This window comes from Mastacembelus armatus, chromosome 11 (assembly GCF_900324485.2).
Source record: "Mastacembelus armatus chromosome 11, fMasArm1.2, whole genome shotgun sequence".
Taxonomy (NCBI): Eukaryota; Metazoa; Chordata; class Actinopteri; order Synbranchiformes; family Mastacembelidae; genus Mastacembelus; species Mastacembelus armatus.
Window position 1 is genome coordinate 20267221 of NC_046643.1, and position 19730 is coordinate 20286950.

Genomic DNA, 19730 nt, shown 5'->3' on the forward strand with positions numbered 1-19730 from the left:
ACATGTGTTGCAGCTCTGAAACGCTGTAGTTGAGTCACTTCTGTGCCCTTAAAGTTTTGTTGGCAGCAGATACAAACTGTATTTAAGTCACACAGCAGCAAGACCAAGTGATACATTAACACACTGTTGTTTCACCTCTATTCTAAATTTGACACAATATGAGCCTTCGATAATTTACATTTTTAAATGTTTGAAAAAAAATCCTCACTTTGGTGAATATAGTTCGACAAGAAAAGCTGTGATTCAATCAATGTCCCTTTAAAACATAAAGATTAAAGACAAATACAGTGGCAGGACTTTAAAATGTCATTACAAGTTGATATGAACAAGTAATGATCATGACTCGAGTGTTAAAAATCGTCTTCGTGTGCCGAAGACACGGCCCGAGTTTGGTCAAAAATGAGGTTCGGCATTCCTAAGTAGAAGACACCGCGAGAGTTACACACAAACTAAACCGGACGCATGTAGATTTAAACACACACACACACACACACACACACCGTGACATCATCAGTCAGCACTATGACATCATCAACACTGGCTTCTGACATCGTCATGCGGTTCGTTCTTTTGTCTGATTGGCTCTTTTTAATTCTCAAGAATACAAATAATGTTCTTTTCTTCTTTTTTTTTTTTTTAAACTCCACTAGAAACTCTGAATATCGAAAATCCAAGATTACATGTTAAAATTCACAGATTAAAAAAATAAATACATGTTCAGACGAGAAAAATGATCGTTAAGAGCACTCGTCGTCCGACTGAGGGAGAATACACACATGATCATAAACCGATTTAACGTGAACACATAAATGACCAAAAATGGCTGGCAGCAAACATGTCTGTATTAAAATACAGCTCAGAGGAGAAGTTGAAAACTTAAAGCGAGACCTCATGAGTCCTTTAAAATGCATCCAAAAAGGGCAAATCCAGCCAGGAAGGCTGAAGGTCCTTTACAAAATATGGCATCAACATGGCCACCACTTCTCCTGTGATAATGCCGCTATTCCAAAAAAAAAAGTATCTCATCTCATCTTTGTGTGATTTTTACATGTTACACAAAACTTCCTCTGCAGAATTTCCTTACATTTATATTTTGTTTACACAAGAAAAATAAAATAAAATAAAGAAATCAGTGAGCATAAGCACAAGCATGCCTTCCGACACCGACGCAGAAGAAATGAAAGTGAGAAGCAGACACTGTACAGAGCACAGACACACAAAGATAAATCGGTATAGCCCTTGGTGTGAAGTGTCCATTGTCCCCCGCCTTGAACCCGTCTGCCCCCCTCCCTTCATACGAGGTGAGCAGCTGAACTTGCAGGTCACATGTGGTGTCTTGGACGTACAGGAGGGTTTGTCTGAATCCCAGTCGCAGAGCGAAAAACCCTTGACTCTCTACAAACTCACAATGAAAAGGTTAAAACAGTGTTTGTGGGATGTTTGCTTTGTTGGGCTTGATATTAAAATGTTTCATCCATACAGAGTCTGCGTGAGGCTGATTCTTCTAATTTAAAAACAATTCACTGATTATTACGCAAAGGGTCACAGCACAATGTTTTATAGATGATATACACCCACTAGAGTTCACTGTACAAAGGCTTTAAGTTCAAGCTCAAATCATTTTTCTGTGGATTTTGAGGCCTGGTCACATCAGAAAGTGGCACAGCAAAATGAATGTCTGTGAAATATTTAAATTTAGAAAGCTAGGGGCCTGCTGACGGTTAGCTGGTGAACTACGGCTTAACTTCAAAGACTTGGAACAAGATTATACACAGTACAGTTTTTATTATACAGGAAAGCTTCTTTTTTGCAACTTCCATGTCCTTAAGGTTAAATCTGAGGGTATAATCTGTATTTATACTCAACAATAAACAGGATGTGACCGGAAGCCGACTGGGAAGAATCTGGGAAGCATCTGGGCACTGGCTGGCAACTGAATGGCCTCTGACTGGGAATAGCAATTCTGAGTGACTGGAACTGTTGTGTAGCTTGTGAGCCAGTTGCCAACACGCTCACCAGGTGGGATATGCTAACGATATTTATTTAAAATCAGAATTTCCAGGTTCTGCCCCAGTATGAAGAAGATCCCAGTCCAAATCCCACTGACAATAACTAAACATCCAGACTTGGAACACAGTCTTTCTCCATGTCGTGCGTCTCCCTTCATAAGTTTAAATAAGGACGGCAGTGGTTTGGAAAAAGCTAATATCACTGTGTAATCAATGTCTCAGCATCTGTTTTGCCCATTGCCACTTTAAATGTTGATGTGACTAGGCCTTTATGGCTGAGGTTGGTGTCGATGTAGGTACAGTTCTTTTTTTTTTTTTTTTTCTTCCTTTAAATGGCGTTTCTATCTACCTAGAGTGAATCAAGCCATAAAGCGATCATGTGACAGCTAACTGTACTCGGCTGGATTATTTTAGTAGTTTTACCTTCGTCCAATCACAACTAGAGAAAGAAATGACGGCAGGTCCTGCCTTTAGGTTACAAACTGGCTGGCTAAGGGATAAATATGTTTTCAACCAAGTACACACAAAAGTCCTACAGGGCTCAGTAATGTTAATACTATCATTATTATTGTTATTGTTATTATTAGTAGTCAGGTTAATGTCATACAAAAGCAACATGTCTGGGTTTAAATACTTCTTATAAATACAAAGACAAGCAAACCCGTCTGTCTCCGCCTCGGTGCGCTCTATCCTCCACAGTGGATTCAAAGACAGATGAATCTGTCAGAGCTCTTGAGGATTCACAGGACAGTGTAATAAAACTCAAGGACAATTCAACAAATTTGACTCGGCAGGTATCCTTCAATAAAAGTCACAGCGAATACCCAGCAGGCTTTAAACCGCAGTCATGATATTTTTTGCTCTTTTTAAGTGGACATTTCTGTCTTCCCTTTACAAAGAATGGCTGAATATTCTTCTTCAACACACAAAGTGACGAGGAGAAGACGAGTTGGGTATACTCACGATGAGATTAACGTTGTCACCCAGGTGACACATGGCATCTCATATCTTACCTAGTTTTATGGGGTGGGGGTTTGCTGCTCGTTTCCAGGGCGGAGTGCGGCCCTGTGAGGCAGCCGGCTGGGGATGAAACTTGTTCCTTGTTTCCGTGCTCATGTCTCCGTTTCATCTCATCATTTCTCAGCTTCATTACAACCTCAGCTTTCACCTCTCCTGCCTCTCTCTTCCTCTCTCCCTCCTTCACTCACACCGTCACCTCATTCTTACTCCCAGTCCGCAGTCCCTGCCCTCCGCCTCCTCCAGGGATGAAGTGCAGCTGTTCAATGGTGTTCTGCCTCTTGCTGGCGAAAGCCATTCGTCGGGCATTGGGGTGGCCTCCGGCCGTTCCCGTTCCCCCTCCGCCGTGGCCTCCGTGGTCCCAGCCGCCGTGCATGCCCATCCCGGGCACGGCGGCAGAGCTGCGGTCGTGGCCTGATGTCGGGTGGGAGTTCATCTTTATCATGTGGTGTCGGTCCATGGACGGTGTGACACAGATGTTCTGCTGTGACTGGGCCTTTTGGTGGTGGCTGAGCCGGCCCATGGTAGGCACCAACCCGCTTCTTTCACCTCCACCCACCATCAGCCCCATCGCCATCATCCGGTCTTCCAGACGGTCAGGTGAGACCAGGAGCCTCTCATGGGACCTGGAACCACAGACCCATTTATCTGCTCTGCTGCTCAATCAGGAAAGTTGATAACAGCCTGAATATGTGGTTGTTAAAGTTTTGCAAAGGTTGACATTACTATGACTGTAACACTTTTGCAATACAATACAGTATTTATTTGGTTATTTATCATTCCTTTAAATTACCTTTAAATATATTTCAGTGTATTTTTTGCCAAAAAAATTCCAGAGAAGTAAAAAAACAAAGAAAACCTTTTATTATTTCCCACATAAGAAGGTGACACCCTCAGATGTTTGTTCTGTCCTAATCCAAAGACAAACAACAGCATCAAAGACTGAACTGCTGTTTCCACCTATGGAGCTCATTGTTTTACTTATTTGACTCGGAGTCAAATAAGGTAAAAGGTTTTAAATTCTACTGGAGAGTCTCCATATCATGCAAATTTAATACTGTACCTTCACCTTGTCAGACTCTTTATATTCTAATAAAACTATTCTTCTCTTGACATTGATTTAATATTATATTCTCTGTTTTGCTTTACTCTTATTTCTTCTTCTCATCTCTCCTCCATCTTCTCCCGTCACCTGATACTGTGATCTCTGCTCTCCTTTCATATTCTCTGATCTTGCATATCATCTTCTCGCCTTTTCTGATTTTTTTCTCTCTCCTCTCTTCACCTCTGCTGTCTTCTCTCATCTCACATCTCACCTGCGGAGCGTCTGCGAAGTGGAACTCCTGCTGGTGCTCATCATGGCTTTATAGTACTGGTGTTGCTGGTTCTTAGACAGGCGGGACAGCGTGTTGCCCTCCCCGAGTGCCAGCAGCTGGTCCTGGGAACGGACTCGGCGCGGTGGCCTGTCGAAGGAGGAGCTGGCGTACTGCATCTGGGTGGGCAGCGGGTACGGGTTTGGGGTGGAGGCGGGGATGTGGAGCCGGGGCCTGGAGCCGTTGAGAGGCAGCGTGCCTCTGGATCCCAGTGTGTAGTCGCCCGCCCAGGGCAGGTGGTGTTGGGAGGAATGGAAGGAGGGTGGAGCGTTGTTGGAGCGACGTTTGGAGATGTAGTACTCATCCAGTTCTTTCTCTGACCAGAGAAAAAGAAATGTGCAATATTTAAATGGGGCTGCAAGTTATGTTGATTCTCTTATCAATTAACAAGTCAGTTCGTTATTTCAATAAAATGACTGCTGCATAAAAAAAAACCAAAATCATTTTGGTTCAGTCACAACCTGCAGGTTTAGTATAACGACATCTTGTCTCACATTAAATTACAAAGAACCCAACTGTTGTGCCTACAAGGTATAAGGTGTGTATTAAAACACACTTTGTGTGATGTCTGTAAGATGCTTCAAGAAATTAGATGATTTCGATTCCTGACCAACAGTCGAGAAATAAAAAAAGATGTAAATTTGCAAATTAGAGAAGCTGGAGAGAGAGAGAGAGAGACAGACAGATTGTGATAATGACTTGGAGAAAAAAAATGAAAATCGTAAATTGACTTTTCCAGTCTGACCACATGCAGAGTCCATTTTAGTAACTCCTGGAGCTGCGGTCATGATATATGAGTTTCATCAGTGGATAAAGTGTAGATGACTTTCTCTCTGCCACTTTCTATCAGTGTTGGTCTAACTTCTAAAAGTGCTCAGATAAAACAACCACCTGCTGATGAACACCATGCAATGGAAACAAACGTTTGGCAACGGCTACTAACAGGGACCTGGTGGTGAGAATGTTTTCTCAGTCAAAGATGAAGTTTGAACCTTTAGAGAAATGAGAAATAAAAAGGCAAAGAAATGAGGCAAAAATAAAAAGATGAGAGAGAAAGAGAGATTACATCAAGCATAAAAAAAATCTGCAAACAAAGAAAATATCACACGCATGTGTCATGAAAGAGGGGAAATACCTTGAAAACAGACAGAAGAGTACGAAGGAGAAAATAGAGGTGAAAAGGTACAGATGTCAGTAGAAGACATGCAGTGAAAGGTGAAATGGAGATGAGTGACTCAGAGGAGGACTGGAAGTGAAGGTGGCAGGAATGGATAATGCAAAAAGAGAGACGGACGGACGGGGGGTGAAAGACAGAGGCGCTGTATACTGCATGAGGCATGAAAGAATAAAGCTCAAGGCTAAAGAGAAAGAGCTGTAATAGAGGTCAGGGAGGTAAGAAAGTTGGTGAGAGAAGAATGAGGTGGGGTGACATGAATGATGGGAAAATAAAGCAACAGAGACACAGTAAAGGGAGAAGAAAGGCGTGGATGGAAGAGTTAGTGCGGTTCATTAATAGTGGAAGAGTGTTTCTGTGCTTTCTGCTGCAGAGACTGAGGCCGCTTTAATCTTCAAAGCATTTCCATGGAAGCAGCTTCCCAAGAGCCAATTTAAACCTGACCTTTAACCAGCCACCTCTCTGCCTCCTCTTCCTCCCCTCACGCCTTCACTCTTCTCTCTGTCAGGTCTCATCCCCTCCTTTCTCCTCTCCTTCTGTTTGTTCCTTTGTCTCTTCCACTCCTTCACTTTCTCCATTTCATCTTTCACCTCCTATTCTTTTTTTTCTCTTTCCGCCCATCTTCCTCTTGCTCCCCAGGTTTTCCAAGCCTCTTTTTACTTCCATCTTTCTCTTCTCTCGCCACTTGTCTCATGTCCTCACCATCTCCTGCCTCTCTCTTGTTTACTGCCCTCCTGTAAGGTCAAATTATCTCAGTGCTTCTCCCTGGCTGCAGGCTGCAGACAAAGAAGCCCTTAGTGTCCTTTCTGCAGCCCTGCATGGGGAATTACATCAAACAGACCAGGTTTCATACAAGGACTGTTGAGAGGTCGCATCCCCCCTCTGTGAATCACAGCGACAACATTTTAGTCTCCTTTTGATGGAGGGGTCCACCACAACTGACATCTGAGGCAGCAGGTGTATAGGAACAGACAGGAACGAACACTGATTTAGCCTGTATCTAATTTAACAGAGGCTGAATGGCTCCTATGACTGTGGTTGGTTTCATGTAAACAGAGGAAACAAAAAGAAAATGGGTAAACAGAGTTAAATCCAAATTTTCCACCATACATATTGTGACTAAGCGCTCACAGCTCCTCTAATCATGTTTTTAAAATCACTGCCCGAGAAGATAACTGTACTACACCTAAACACCTGTACCATACAAAAGACAGAATTTATAGGTGGAGGCACTTTGGGTTAAGAATGAGACGATCAGTAGGTAGAACAAAGACACGTACTGTCCGTTCTGACAGTCTGAGCAGTAAAAGCTGCAGGACAGATGTGGTTACTGCAGCAGAGAAAGACGAAGGGAAGTGGGGCGACCTCTGAAGGTCAGATGGAAGCGTTTCCAAACGCCGTTCAGCGTCGTCTATTTTCTCCTATTGATTAAACTGGCTCAATAAGGAGCCTCATTAGTGCTTTCATATCCACGTGCAGCCGTGCCGCCTGCAAACACACACACATCACTAAACCTGCAGAGACGCCCCTCCCCCTGCAAAGAGGGGAGCAAGGTCGCCAGCCGCTGCCTCTTTTTTCCCCATTAAAAACAACCAGGCCCCTGCAGACCAGCAGCCAACGCCCCTCCCCCCTCTCTCCCAATCCCTTCCTCCTCTTCTTCCACCACCTCTCCCTTCATTCTTCTTCTGCTCAGTCAACCTTCTCCTGATCATCCTGATACCCTTTGTTCCTTCCTGCAAGTTCCTCATTTGACCAATCGTCTCTTTCATTTACTCCCATCAATCCTTTGTTCTTCTGGTCAGCCACCCTCTTTTCATTCTTTCCATTTCCACATTTTCTGCATTCATCATCCATCTTTGTCGATTTTCCACCTTTCTTCTTGTCATCCATCTCACACATCTCCTTCCATTTCTTTTGTCTCCTTCCATTTCTTCAATATCTCGCTTTTCTCCCCAACCGCTTCATTAATTTCCCCCTTTTCACTGTCAGTGTTTCGCTCAGCAGCAAAGATCAATGATCACCGAAGAATCAGCCACAAAAAGAGAAACGCCTGGAAAGAAAGTCATGAGGTGGCAGTAAAACATTTACTTAAGGAAAACCAGTTTATCGGTTAGTTGATGGAGAAGTGTTTCCGCCCTCCGTCCCCCCCCCCCCGACTCACCCAGCCTCTTCAGGGAACTGTAGCGGCTGATCTCAGGTTTCATGGCCACCTCGTAGGATGGCGGGAGCTGGGCCAGGTTGTGGAAGGAGTGGGAGAAGGACTGGTGGCTGCTGTTGTGTCTCATGCCGCCTCCGATGATGCTGCCGCCACCAACACCACCAGGACCCTTACCGCTACCTGAAAGCAAGGTGGGACCAGAGGAGAGCTGGGTAGTGTTGTTCAAACGGGGTCCACGCTCTGGCGAGAGACAGAAAGAGATGGACGAAGAGGAAAAGGGATAAGGAAGAGGAGAAACAAAATACAGACAGCAAGTGAGATTGAATTGGACAGGACGAGGATGAGGAAGGAAAATAAAAACATTTAAAGGAGGAAATGAAGAACAGGAGAAAGATGGACAAAAGAAAAACAACAGAAGAGTTGAGATGTATGGGGAAAAGAACATAAAGGAAGAAAATGTGGACGCGGAAAAGTACAGAGAAAGGAATTAAGAAGCAGAAAAAAAAGAGAAGATGAAACAGGCTGGTTAATGATCAGTAAACACAGGAAGTGCCTCCGAGCTCCATGGCGACCATCTATAAATACGACTCTGTACTGTTCATCTGAGGCTCGAACACAAACAGCCACATGTAAATACAGGGAAACACACGGACCACAGCGTCCAGAGGAATCTACATACACACACACACACACACATTTAGGCAAAGTGCAAAAGCGGCACATCGATCAATACACATACAAATGATCTGTCTTAAGTAAGATTAGTGGGGTGGGGGAGGGGAGGGGGCGTCTGTTATTCAACATGTATACTCGAACCGGTTACATCATATTTTAGCAAACAGCACACAGACAGCACTTTGAATGAGCCAACATGTGGGTGCACTCAGCAGAGTCCTCACATGTGCAGGTTCTGGACATTTAAACAGCGACAAGGAGCTCACATCCAACAGAAACATCTGGAACAAACACATGCTGCCCATTGCTGGATCATCGTTAAGCCTCTGAGGAATCATTGGAGATTCTGGATTAGTGAAACAAGACAACGAGAAGAGTTATTAATCGCTGGGGTTCAGCAGAGGGTGGAAAAAATATATAGCAGCAGTAAAATATTATGTAACTGGGGGAAACTGGTCGTTGTCAGTTGCTTTCTGTGTTTGAAACAGGCTCAACCAACGTGGAGTCCATTCAGGGTGATAATGGTTATGGGCTGTGATCTTAAGATTACTGCTGGACATATGCTGGTTATTGGGCGCTGACAGTAATGGGCAATAAACGGCCAGTAATGTGTCCGTCACAGTCACCACATCGACCTCAGTGCCGTGCACGTTACGCACACGTTGGGAAAAAGCAATGCTAGCTCTGAGATCACATAGCTCATAAAGCATGCACTGAGCACGATGCTGGCTGCAGAAAACACAGCTAAAAGCATCGGAGATTAAGGTAAACGTGCTGTTTTGTTTTGTTTTTTCTTTTTGTGTCAGGCTGCAGAATTAGCCTGGTCATTTCCAACAGTGCAATCGATTTCTTTGGAACACCTACGATGGCTGACAGAGATATGTGATAATGGTGTAATGGAGAAATGAGCCTGAATGTGTGCAGAGGATCTGACTCAGAGAGTTGAAGTGTTCTGTTCTTGTATTGTCCCCGGAAGCCGCTAACATTACCTAACACAGGAAGAGCGAGGACAAAACCAAAGTAAACCGAAGACAAATAACCGAAACCTTGAGAACCAAAATAGCTCAACGAATCAGCACAAATGAACTCAGATCTTTAAGGTTCATGGTTGTGATCATGAAGAGATGTTAAAAGACGATTTATAATATGTGTAAAACCTGAAATATCAGATTTACTAAAAATATCTGAAGACCATTATTAAGCAATTAAACCTTTTGGTGTCAGCAAAACAACTAAGCAGATCTGTTAACTTTGTGTTTTCAGGTGAAACTAAGTGGTGCTTGCAGGTCTGATCTTGTAGCTGTAATGGCGGTGCAATAATCGGCAGTGAAACGGCTTAAAAGTTTAGGGGAAGTCACGCTAGTCTTCCTTCTCCTCATACTTCCACAGCAGCCCTCTCCAGGTTTCTGTGGCAGCCATGTTGATGCACCAAACAAGGTCCTGAGTGAAACTGCAACACATTTTTTGGGAGCTAACTCCCTTGTGCTAGCATTGGTTTTTGTGTTCCCCAGTCTCAGGTAGGCGTAGTGCCAGCTGTAAGCACACTGCACATCACCGCTACACAGAAAGAAGCAGCTGAAAGCAGGTGGTGGTGGTGGTGTGGGGTGGGGGGGGGGGGGTGCAGACAGACAGGCTTGCCCTGGGGAAAGCGCAGGCCAGACAACTTTTAGCTCACACTCTTATGAAAGATGTGTCCCTTCCAACACAACCATGTGTCTTTAGAAACACGTGTATGTTTTAAAGCACAGCCATAGGTGGTGTTGACACGGGCACAGCTGTTTTAAGAGCGCAGGACAACGGGCCGTCACACCAACAACAAAACAGACAGACAGAAGGGGAGTGAGGCCGGGGACCGGCCGGCAGCTCTCCGCCGCCTGTGCTGGACTGTGCTGCTAACCACGAGGCTTACCGATGGTAGCAGAGTGTTTGGGGCTGGAAGCAGACCCCTGCTGGTTAAAATGGTGGTGCAAGTTCCCAGCTGCAAAGAGAGCAGAGCCGACAAACTGATGGACTCCAGAGACACAAGAGCCATGTGTCGAGTAAGCATTTGTGTCAATAAAGAGACAGAGAAAGAGAGAGGGACAGGAGGACAGGGACAGGGGAGGGAAAGATGGTCCCTTCAGGAACTGGCCTTATTTTTTTCTTGACACTTTTTTAGCAAGTGTGTCTGCAAATATCGATTAATCTGACAGTTACTGTTTGTTCAGAGAATAGTGAAGGGCAGTTTCAAAGATTTTATATGTATTACACACAGTCCAATTAGTAAAAACATGATTAAGTTTAGAATCACACCAAATTATTACTTTCCAGTTTTAATCAGCAAATGTTTGGAATGTTTACTTGAAAATCTATTATTGATAAATAATCATTAAACTTAAATTCAGCTGGATTTTTCATGTCTCGAGGGACAGGAAAAGAATGAGAAGGGGCTGCAGTAAAACCACCTAGTTTTTAAAAAAAAAAGTTATGTGGAAAAATTCACATTAATATATAAATGATATAAATAATGTGTTTTTAATGTGTTTCTGCGAAATTATGAAACAACTCCACCAATCCTGGAGAGACTGAAACACGAGCGACAGCGGCAGAGCAGAAATAAAGAGAGAGAAGTGTGTGTCGCTGTTCTGTGTTTGGACTGTTACAGTACAAGACCATGTCCAGGACTCAGAGACATCAGAGCTTCTGATTTTTCTGAAACCAGAGAAATGTGACTGTTCCAGCAACACAGCTGTAGGTGTGTAAGAATAAAGAAACAAAACAAAACCAAGACTTTTTTAGATTTCGTCTCTGATTTGCAGACGACGTCAAAGCCTCAGGTACCTCAAAAGGAAAAGTCAGAACCTCTGAAGCGCATCACTGAGCTGCTTTGACAGTATTTAAGAAATACAAAAATACAGCCAAGATCCACCTGTGTGGTAAAGATGGAAAACTTAAAAGGTGAATTTCACCATTTAAATAGCAAAATAATATTTAAGCTACTTGAGTTTTGTTCTAAATTTTAAGCAGAGTGCTCAGAAAAAACTCTGTGAAGTTCTGCTGTTCTAACATCAGTGTCTTGTCACTCACTGCGGTTGTCTTTGCTCTGCAGGATCGGGGTGTAGAGGTTTTTGGATGTGCGTCCATCCGAGGTGGTGGTGGTCAACATCGTGCTGTTGTTCCTCTCTCCCTGCTGCACCGGGCTCGACTGGTGACGTAAGATATCCACCAGTGATCTGACCCAGCAGAAGATGGATGGAGAGGGAGCAGAGGACACAGAGAAAGACAAAGATGGAGGACAGGAGCTCAATAAGAACCACAATAAGACTGTGGAGGAAATACTTTAAAAAATTCAACTAACTCCAACAACCTGACTTCATTCATTTAAAAGTCTTTTAGTTTTTCTTGGTCTCACCTGGGCATGTTGATGTCCCTGTTTCGGGGCCGGCGGGCCACCTTACTGAAGGCGATCCTGACGCCCACAGCCACGACCACCGTGAAGGAGATCACGCCTCCAATCACATAGGCTGTGCTGTAATTAGGAGGTGGAGGGTTGAGGACACAGATAGATTTTCTGCTGGTTTAATATGTTTCTACTTACAAAATTATCATGAAATATTTGACTTCCAGACTCTGACCTGCTGCTCTGTTGCTGAAGCGTCTCAAAGTCCGGGTCGGGCTTGTTGCCCGCGGGCACGGTGACAGGGACCTGTGGGTCAGCCCAGACGGGGGACTTGTAGTTGGTGCAGGAGTCCTGGTCCAGCCGGTTCCTCTGGTGCTCGCAGCAGAACCGGTAGTGGCAGGTACCGCAGCAGTAGATGTAGCTGCCCTTGGAGCAGTTGAAAGTGCTGTCAAAGTGCCCCATCACGTCGAAGTAACCCCTGAGGAGCACAGTCAGTACGTTTACCTGCAATGTGGCTCAAACGACGACGGTGGCAGCAGCTACATCACTGGGACAACCCAGCAAGAATAACAGAAAACATTCAAGACTAAAACTTCTATGAACATGTTCAAACCCATGGCTGCTTCTAAAAAGAAACCAAGGCAGGTAAGTGTTGTAGGTCACTGTTGCATTTTCTCTGGTGTGTAGTGAAAAGAGCACAGCATGTAGGATTAGGCTGCTGGATGCTGCTGCTGTGTGATCTTACAGACAGGACTGACCACCAGGCATCAGGTTCAGAGGGACAATGATGAGGCGTTTGGAGCGTTACGTGACTTCTAGATCGTTTTGCTGGTTACTGTGCCGTTAGTGGCGTTTCAGATTGGCTCCATGTAGCTGCTGTTGAGAGCTGTGTGCCGCGCGTAGCTGCTCACCAACACACAACTGGTTTAGAGCCGATTACACGTTGCCTAGAAACAGCAAGACGCCTCTCAGTGCGAAATATAAGCTTCAGTGAGATTGAAATCAGACCTGCGGGAGAGGAGTCATAATGAGCCTCGCTTTTTTTGGCATTCAGTGTGATCGACTGCAGCTTAACTTCTGAAGGTCAAGGCGGAAATGGTTAACTTTAACTTTATACAACACACTGGAGGCTCAGTATTTTTTCAACCTGAAAAGCCTTCAGGCCTTACTAAAGGGAGCAGATCACAGGAGCTGTGATTTCGTTAAGGGGACAATGAACTTGCTCATATTAGAATCACTAAGTAAATAAAACAAGAAATGGTTTTGGTGATGGAACAGGGTTCAGGCTTTGTTGGTGATATTTCTGAAATCAAAAAATTATTCTAATGCAACGATGTAATTTATTCACTTGACCTGTGTGGAGGTTTCATCTCTCTACACAGCTCTGCATCGTGCAGCATTGTATAGTCACAAAATATCTGCTTCTCATATCAAGTTTCATATTTTGTTTTGCCTTTCATAACTAAACCCTGCCCACATTTCTGCAACACATTACAGAAATGCTCCAACTGCAGCCACCAAAAATAAACAGTGATGAGCAATGAGACACCACCGAACAAATACAGAGCGTTCTGGCTGTACCTGCACACGTCCACATCCACCAGCTGTCTTGGAGGCGGAGCCACCTGCGCCGCACCGAGCGGAGGTTTCAGGGCATCGGCCGTCATGTTCCGTGGCAACATGGTCTGAGGGAGGGGTTTTGGAGGGAGCTCGGCCATAACCGGTGGATCATCTCCGTCCTCCACCTCGGCCGCTTTCGGCGCCGCTCTGGGTCCGGTGGGCGGCGGTGGCTTGTAGCCGGTCAGGAGGAACAAGGTCGTGCTCGCTTTAGCGGCGGCAGAGCCGCTGCCGCTGGTCAGAGTCCTGGCGTCACCCTCAACAGCGCGTCGCTCTGTGGTGATGGTTACCGTGGAAACAGCAGGGGAGGAAAAAAGCAGGAGGACGAGGGACAAGCAAAACATCCCGCTTGAAATTTTAGGTGTCATCGTTTTATCCGGGTTCTTGAGCCGCTGTTAAAAAAGTGACGTGCTGTGAACTCTCGGCGTCCTTTTCCAAAAACAACAGTCACTTATAAAAAAGGATGTACGAAAAGTGAACTAGTCCCTTCTTGTGCACACGTGCAAAGGATTACAGAATCCCTCTTTGTTTCATCGGTGTCATCAGCTTTTCACTCTCATCCTAGTGTAAACATTTCTCTCTGTAAAGAAGTTCGTCCCTTAAGCAGCTTTTGTAAACATTGAGGTGTTTCAGAGTCTTAGGCCCTAATAAACTGCAAAGAGGCTGCAGTTCTGAAATCATCCATGTAAATTAAAAATATAGAAGACTGTGGGGTTGATTTCTGGCATCAGATGGTATCAGATATTTAATTTTGGTCTGTTGGTTGACGAAGTGGTGTTTTACCGCCCACTGGCCAAAATCCTAAATAAAACCGGCAGTACTTTTTTCACATTTTATGTAAACAACATGAGTGTGAGAAAAACTGTAAACTCTTTAATGTAATGGCCCCTCCAGTAAAAGTCTTAAAGACTTCTGTGAGTTGTTTCTAACTCAAAAGTTACACTTCACATAAGAAACTGCAATGACAAATATAGTCTGTAAACATTAAGTATGTAAACTTTACTTTACACGTTGGATAAGCTCGAACAGATGCTGGGTGAATTCTAGTCGGGGGTTTGGCACTTCTGTCGTCCTGTGCGTGGAAAACTGATGTGTGGAAAAATAACGCTTCTTAAATCGAATCAAATATTCAAGCTGTGCGTCTCGTGTGTGTAAACAGTGTTGGCAGCTTTGTTTGGTGAACAAGCTGAGAAAAAGGTTTTTGTTTTTTTTCTCTTTACACCACACTCACAACGTCCAATAAACAAGATTTTCTTTCCGAAGGCTCAGAGGAAGAGAATCAGTAAAGGTCAGTATGCTTGAAATTTTGGTTTAAATTATAGCAGGACAGTGAATTGACAAATGAAAGTGCTGCTGCTAAACGGCAGCATTAAAGCAGCGTCAAACCTTTTTAAAAAGAAAAAAGTCCTTCCAGCAGCTACCAGAGGACAGAGACCGGATCAATAAATGTGAAAGAATTTACAAAAACGGGGATCAATAGCAAGAAACTGGGGACAGATTCACAGAAAGAAAAGGTAAAAATGGCGAGGAGTCTATGTGCGTTCGATACTCTTGTGTGAGTGTCTTTGCTCTGAATTGAGCTTGGCCCAACAGAAGAGAACGAAGGAGGGCTTGGGCCCGGTTCTAGCAGGGCAGCGAGGTTCTGCCCACAGAACAGACATGAAAATGTCTGGATTCATCCGTCACCACAGAGGAACACGGGAACAACGACAGGAACGACGACGGGAACTCGACACGTTCGCTGCCACACTGGCCTCGGGTCACGGGTTCAGTTTAGAGGCGAGATCTAGAAAGACGCAGGTAGAAAAAGTCAGAACTTTCAAATCCGTTCTTTCATCCTAGAGCATGAAACTTCGGACTCTTCTCACGAGCAGCTTCTTCCCTGAATGTGTTCGTGCAAAGATGGAAATCGTGCAAATCACTTTCATGAAGGAATCTACAACATCATGAGCCGTTTAGTAAAAGTGAAAGCGTATGGCTGGTGTTCGGTATGGCTTTAGGTCATGTTCCTTTTCTTCCACGAAATATGCAAATACAGTGAAAGGTTTTAGATTGCATGTGTTTAGTAGAATAAAAGGAAGAATGCAAAAAAAGGACGACAGGGTCACTGGGAGCAGATAAAGGGGCCTTCGGTTATTTCAGCGTGGCGTGATCGAGCACCACGTGTGGAAGAAACGGAAGCCGACAAAGCGCGAGAGGCCTCTCTCATACAAGCAACTGGAAGAAAGAGATGTGTCAGCAGTGTTTCACGGCGCAGACGGACCACGGTATATCCGAGCCTTTGAGATAGCAGCAGCGGCGGCGGCAGGACTGGTAGCGGTGCCTGGAATTATCAGGTTAGACGTGGCTTTTGTTGCCCGTCAGTCCAAACCCATCGTGTTTAAAATGGTCAGACGGCGGCAGAATTATCACGGCGCACCACGGTACCGACTACACACTGACCAACGACTAATCTGCGTATAAAGCACTTAGAACCAATAATGTACTGATGCTAATCCCGGTAGAAAATCTTGCAGTTTTAACATTGAGGGCAGAAGACGACGGATATAAATATTTACAGTCGTAGTGTTTTCTAAAATAGGTTTTAGTATGCTGTCATGACTGTGCTGTGGGGTGAGGAGTAAAGCAGGACTCTAGTTGATAAATCAGGCTTCCAAAGCTAAATAGCTAAATAAACTTTGAGGACTTGGTGAAGTTCAGTTTCACAGATTCCTGACACTTTGGCACCTGGTTTTGGTCTCGCTTTGAACAGAACAGCTGACGAGAGGGAAAGAGGCTTGAAGCTTTGATCCCCAACAACGTGAAGAAAATTTAAAAAAAAATCAAAAAGAGTAGGTCAGCAGCTGAAAACCTCCCTCAGAAAACCTCCACGTGGTTCAGGGTGTCCTGACGAGATCCAAGTTGCTTCCCAGGTTCACACATCCACTTGTTCACCAGTTTAACACTGCAAGACAGGAAGACAACATGCAGCATGTTTATAAAGATATTAGGAATCGGTGAGTGTGAGCTCTGTGACGGTGACTCACTGGATGTATGATTAAAGTTAAGGACATGCATTACACAACGACATGTTTCCTGAGGTGGCAGAAAGTAAAATGTTCAGGTGAGTCAGAGACACATTTAAGCTCCAACACTGTAAAACAAGCCACTAGGTACAAATGTTTCCTGCAGCTTGAGAAAACCGAGCTGAGGAGGACAAACAAATATCACTGAGGCTGAATCTCTCCACGTTATGAGGAGGCGGCATTTAATATTTTGCTCAGTTTTCTCCTGGACGCCTGTTACAAGGAATACTGTGATTTAGGCTGAGAGGCTGTGGGTAATTTAATATAATACTGTAACCACAACCAGCGTGACACGCAGCTTCTTTACAATTAAGCCTGAAACTGCTAAACACTAGCTCCTTCAACACACACACACACACACACACACACACAGACTCAGACTCTTGCATATAAAACAGCTGACAGAGGCGATGGGAGCAGCCGTGATCTGATAAAAAGAGAGCAGGCGACATGACAGCTGCCATATGGATCATCTGACATGAGGGCAGAGCAAAGAGACACCACAGACCTGTGTGTGTGTGTGTGTGTGTGTGTGTGTGTGTGTGTGTTCACAGAAAGAGGCCTGCAGCCATGGAAAGAAATATAACTTGTTTTCTTACAGTTTACATCAACATGAACCACAGACGCTTCATTTCCTGAAGGGAGTAGCTCTGATGTCATCAATAAACACCAATCAACAACCAATATTTCACATGTTCCGGGTCTAATCTCGTTTTCAGGTTGGAGCTGCTGGCTCTGGGGATAATTTCATTAATATCACTGTTTTTTTAAAAACTGCATTTCTGGCTTCTAAACTGAATCTGCAGCATCTTAACTGAAACTACATAAGATCTGATGTGAGAGAACGTGACGAGGATTTGGTGAAGTGTTGTCAGTCCCGACCCTGCCATGTGCTGTAGGTCTAACAGGGACTTCGCCCAGCAGGGGCTCTTGCTTATCTCACAACTGTAGGGAAACGTACTTCACCGTACGTCTGGCAGCCGGTTCTTTCCAGGACAAAGGGAAACAAAATTCAGTCCCCGCAGCACCGACGTTACCTACACACAGAACACGCAGCGAGGCATCATCAGTAAAACAAAACAAGTTCAAGCCAGAGAATATTTTTCAAGTAAGAAATGCTGAAGTGACCTTATTCTCTGCATGGATGGGGAGGCGATATAATGCGAGAACACAGCGTTCTTATTCCAGGGTTAAGGAGATGACACAAACTATTTCCTGAACCACAGTAACCTAAATAGTCTGGTCCTCCCTGCTGGAAAGTTCTGGGCGCCCTGACAGCCTGACTACACATCAGTGTGTCCCGACCCTTCGGGGGCTTTTCCAACCCGCTTCCTCAGACGTCGTGATTAAGAAAGTCCCCTCTGACAAACAGCTGAACGTCCACTGGCTTTCGAAGCATCAATGCGTCAATGCGTTAACAATGAAATGAAGGATAAATAAAAACAGCCTGATGTTAAATGGACTCATGCGTGATTATACTGTGTGTCTGCAGGTTTCAGACTAACAAAACATAATTTCACACCACTGACCGTATTTTTATTTTATTTTACCTAAAACCCTATGAAAGGATCAGAGGTTGGACACTTTTACTGGCTGGTTTTATTTTTGTTTAGACCCTAGAACCCAAAGTAACACTAAAGACAACAGGAAGTCACAGTAATGGGATTTTCCATTCATTACAAATGGACATTCAGCTTGTTAATTAACCAAACAGCTTGTGTATGCAGGTCAGATGTGCAGTGACCATCTACACAACATAAACAAAAAACAGCCAGCTGTTTACGCCTCCGTCAAAACTCCTGGATGATAGATAGAAAAAAACAAAAAAAAAAAACAGTTTTAATCCCAGAGGGGAACTGAGTTGTGACATCAGCCAAAACCAGGCAGACAGAACAAATGAAGACCGTTATCGTGTCTTCCAGCTACTGCAACTGTTCAGCATGTTGTCCTGTGTTGCTGTATACTGTGTGTCTGTCTGCATAAAGCTGAGCCCGGCCACTCGTCTCTCTACACACTATAGAGCAGAATACTACACGGCGTACTATAGCTGTGACCCATTTCCACGCTGAATACGATAAACAAGAGCCGTGATGACTCACTGATCAGTTTATGTGACAGATAATTAGCTATTTTGTAATGAAATCATGTTTGTGAAGCAAAAATAAAAAAAACAAAACAAAACAAAACGGTATTTATTGTGACAATTCATCATTTTTTCCCCCCCATCAACCAAGGAATGTACAGCGTAGGACATTTGACAGGAGACAAATTAAATTTCATTTGTCACTAGTGATCAAACCACCCTGCTCCAACCCTGTTGTCCACTCCTACTGTTTTGTAGTAACAGGACTTGTGTCAACTGTGACCGTCAATTCAAATTATGGAGAGAGAAGAGTCTCTACCACAGATTTTAGTCTTTTGTTTCCATCCTGGAGCTGATTTACCACCATCCACCATTTGGGCTGCAGCTTTAAGCAGCTGATAAACCTCCTTTGTACGCCACACTGGACACTGTGTGTTTCACTGGCACAGTCTGAACAAAGTACATATTCAACAACACGATGCACGTCCATCTACCTTTGCACCTACATACCGGTCTCCTGCTGCGTACAGCCTGATACCTACTGACACGTGGCTTCAGGTGTTGTAGTATCTAAAGTCTTACCCAATCTAACTTTCTAATAATTGCAGCTGTTCTTATAAACTGCAGTAACCCCAGAGAAACCCTGTTTGAAAATGCAGTTATTTTAAGCGCTGTGTTACAAAACCTAATGTATGAGTAATGCCTTCCTGAGTGATTCGAACACTCAGAGTCGTGGTGCCAGTCTGTCGACTTGCTGCCACACTGTGCTTCATTTGCGAGGGACCTGACAACCTTCAGTTCAAGCAGCACATACAGAGCAGTGAACCCCTGTTACACAAGGAATAAAGTTTTGTCAGCATCAAGGTGTTGGTGCTGGCTTCCTGTCTAAAGTGTAAACTAAGTAAGTTGGGCAGTTTTACACATGTAAAGAAAGTAATATTAACAATATCCAGCAGACAAATCAACAATTTTGATGATCAGCTGTCTGACTTCCTGCAGTTACTCTAACACCACATGCATTTTCATTATTTTTCTGACGTTTTATAGACCAAAACAATTCATCGATCGATAATAAAGAGTAACTGACAGGTCAATCGATAATGAAAAAAAGCTGTGAGCTGCAGCCCTAAATGACTGTGATGGAAAGCTGTAAACTACACTTCACGGCACCGAACATCAA

At 44.2% G+C, this 19730-nt stretch overlaps 1 protein-coding gene across 2 annotated transcripts; it reads right to left on the minus strand.

Annotated features, from left to right (window-relative positions):
- Positions 1-1057: 1057 nt before the first annotated feature.
- shisa7b (shisa family member 7) lies at positions 1058-14463 on the minus strand. Of its 2 annotated transcripts, none has more exons than XM_026301043.1 (7): positions 13367-14463; positions 12021-12263; positions 11798-11914; positions 11473-11618; positions 7735-7971; positions 4343-4715; positions 1058-3652 (listed from the first exon to the last, which is right to left on the minus strand). In XM_026301043.1, the coding sequence occupies exons 1-7, from the start codon at positions 13768-13770 to the stop codon at positions 3214-3216; spliced, it is 1959 nt and encodes a 652-aa protein (XP_026156828.1). In that variant the 5' UTR covers positions 13771-14463; the 3' UTR covers positions 1058-3213. The 2 variants fall into 2 exon arrangements, with proteins under 2 accessions (XP_026156828.1, XP_026156829.1); XM_026301044.1 differs by having other exon boundaries at positions 7735-7911; positions 13367-13770.
- Between the last annotated feature and the right edge of the window lie 5267 nt (positions 14464-19730).

What these genes read in the sequence shown, in the direction of transcription:
- shisa7b (XM_026301043.1), bottom strand. Translation starts at nt 13,770, where the DNA reads ATGACACCTAAAATTTCAAGCGGGATGTTTTGCTTGTCCCTCGTCCTC. An exon ending in GTGGATGTGGACGTGTGCAG is followed by an intron (nt 12,264 to 13,366) that starts GTACAGCCAGAA and finishes TGTGCTCCTCAG; the next exon opens with GGGTTACTTCGACGTGATGG. An exon ending in GCAGAGCAAAGACAACCGCA is followed by an intron (nt 7,972 to 11,472) that starts GTGAGTGACAAG and finishes GTCTCTCGCCAG; the next exon opens with AGCGTGGACCCCGTTTGAAC.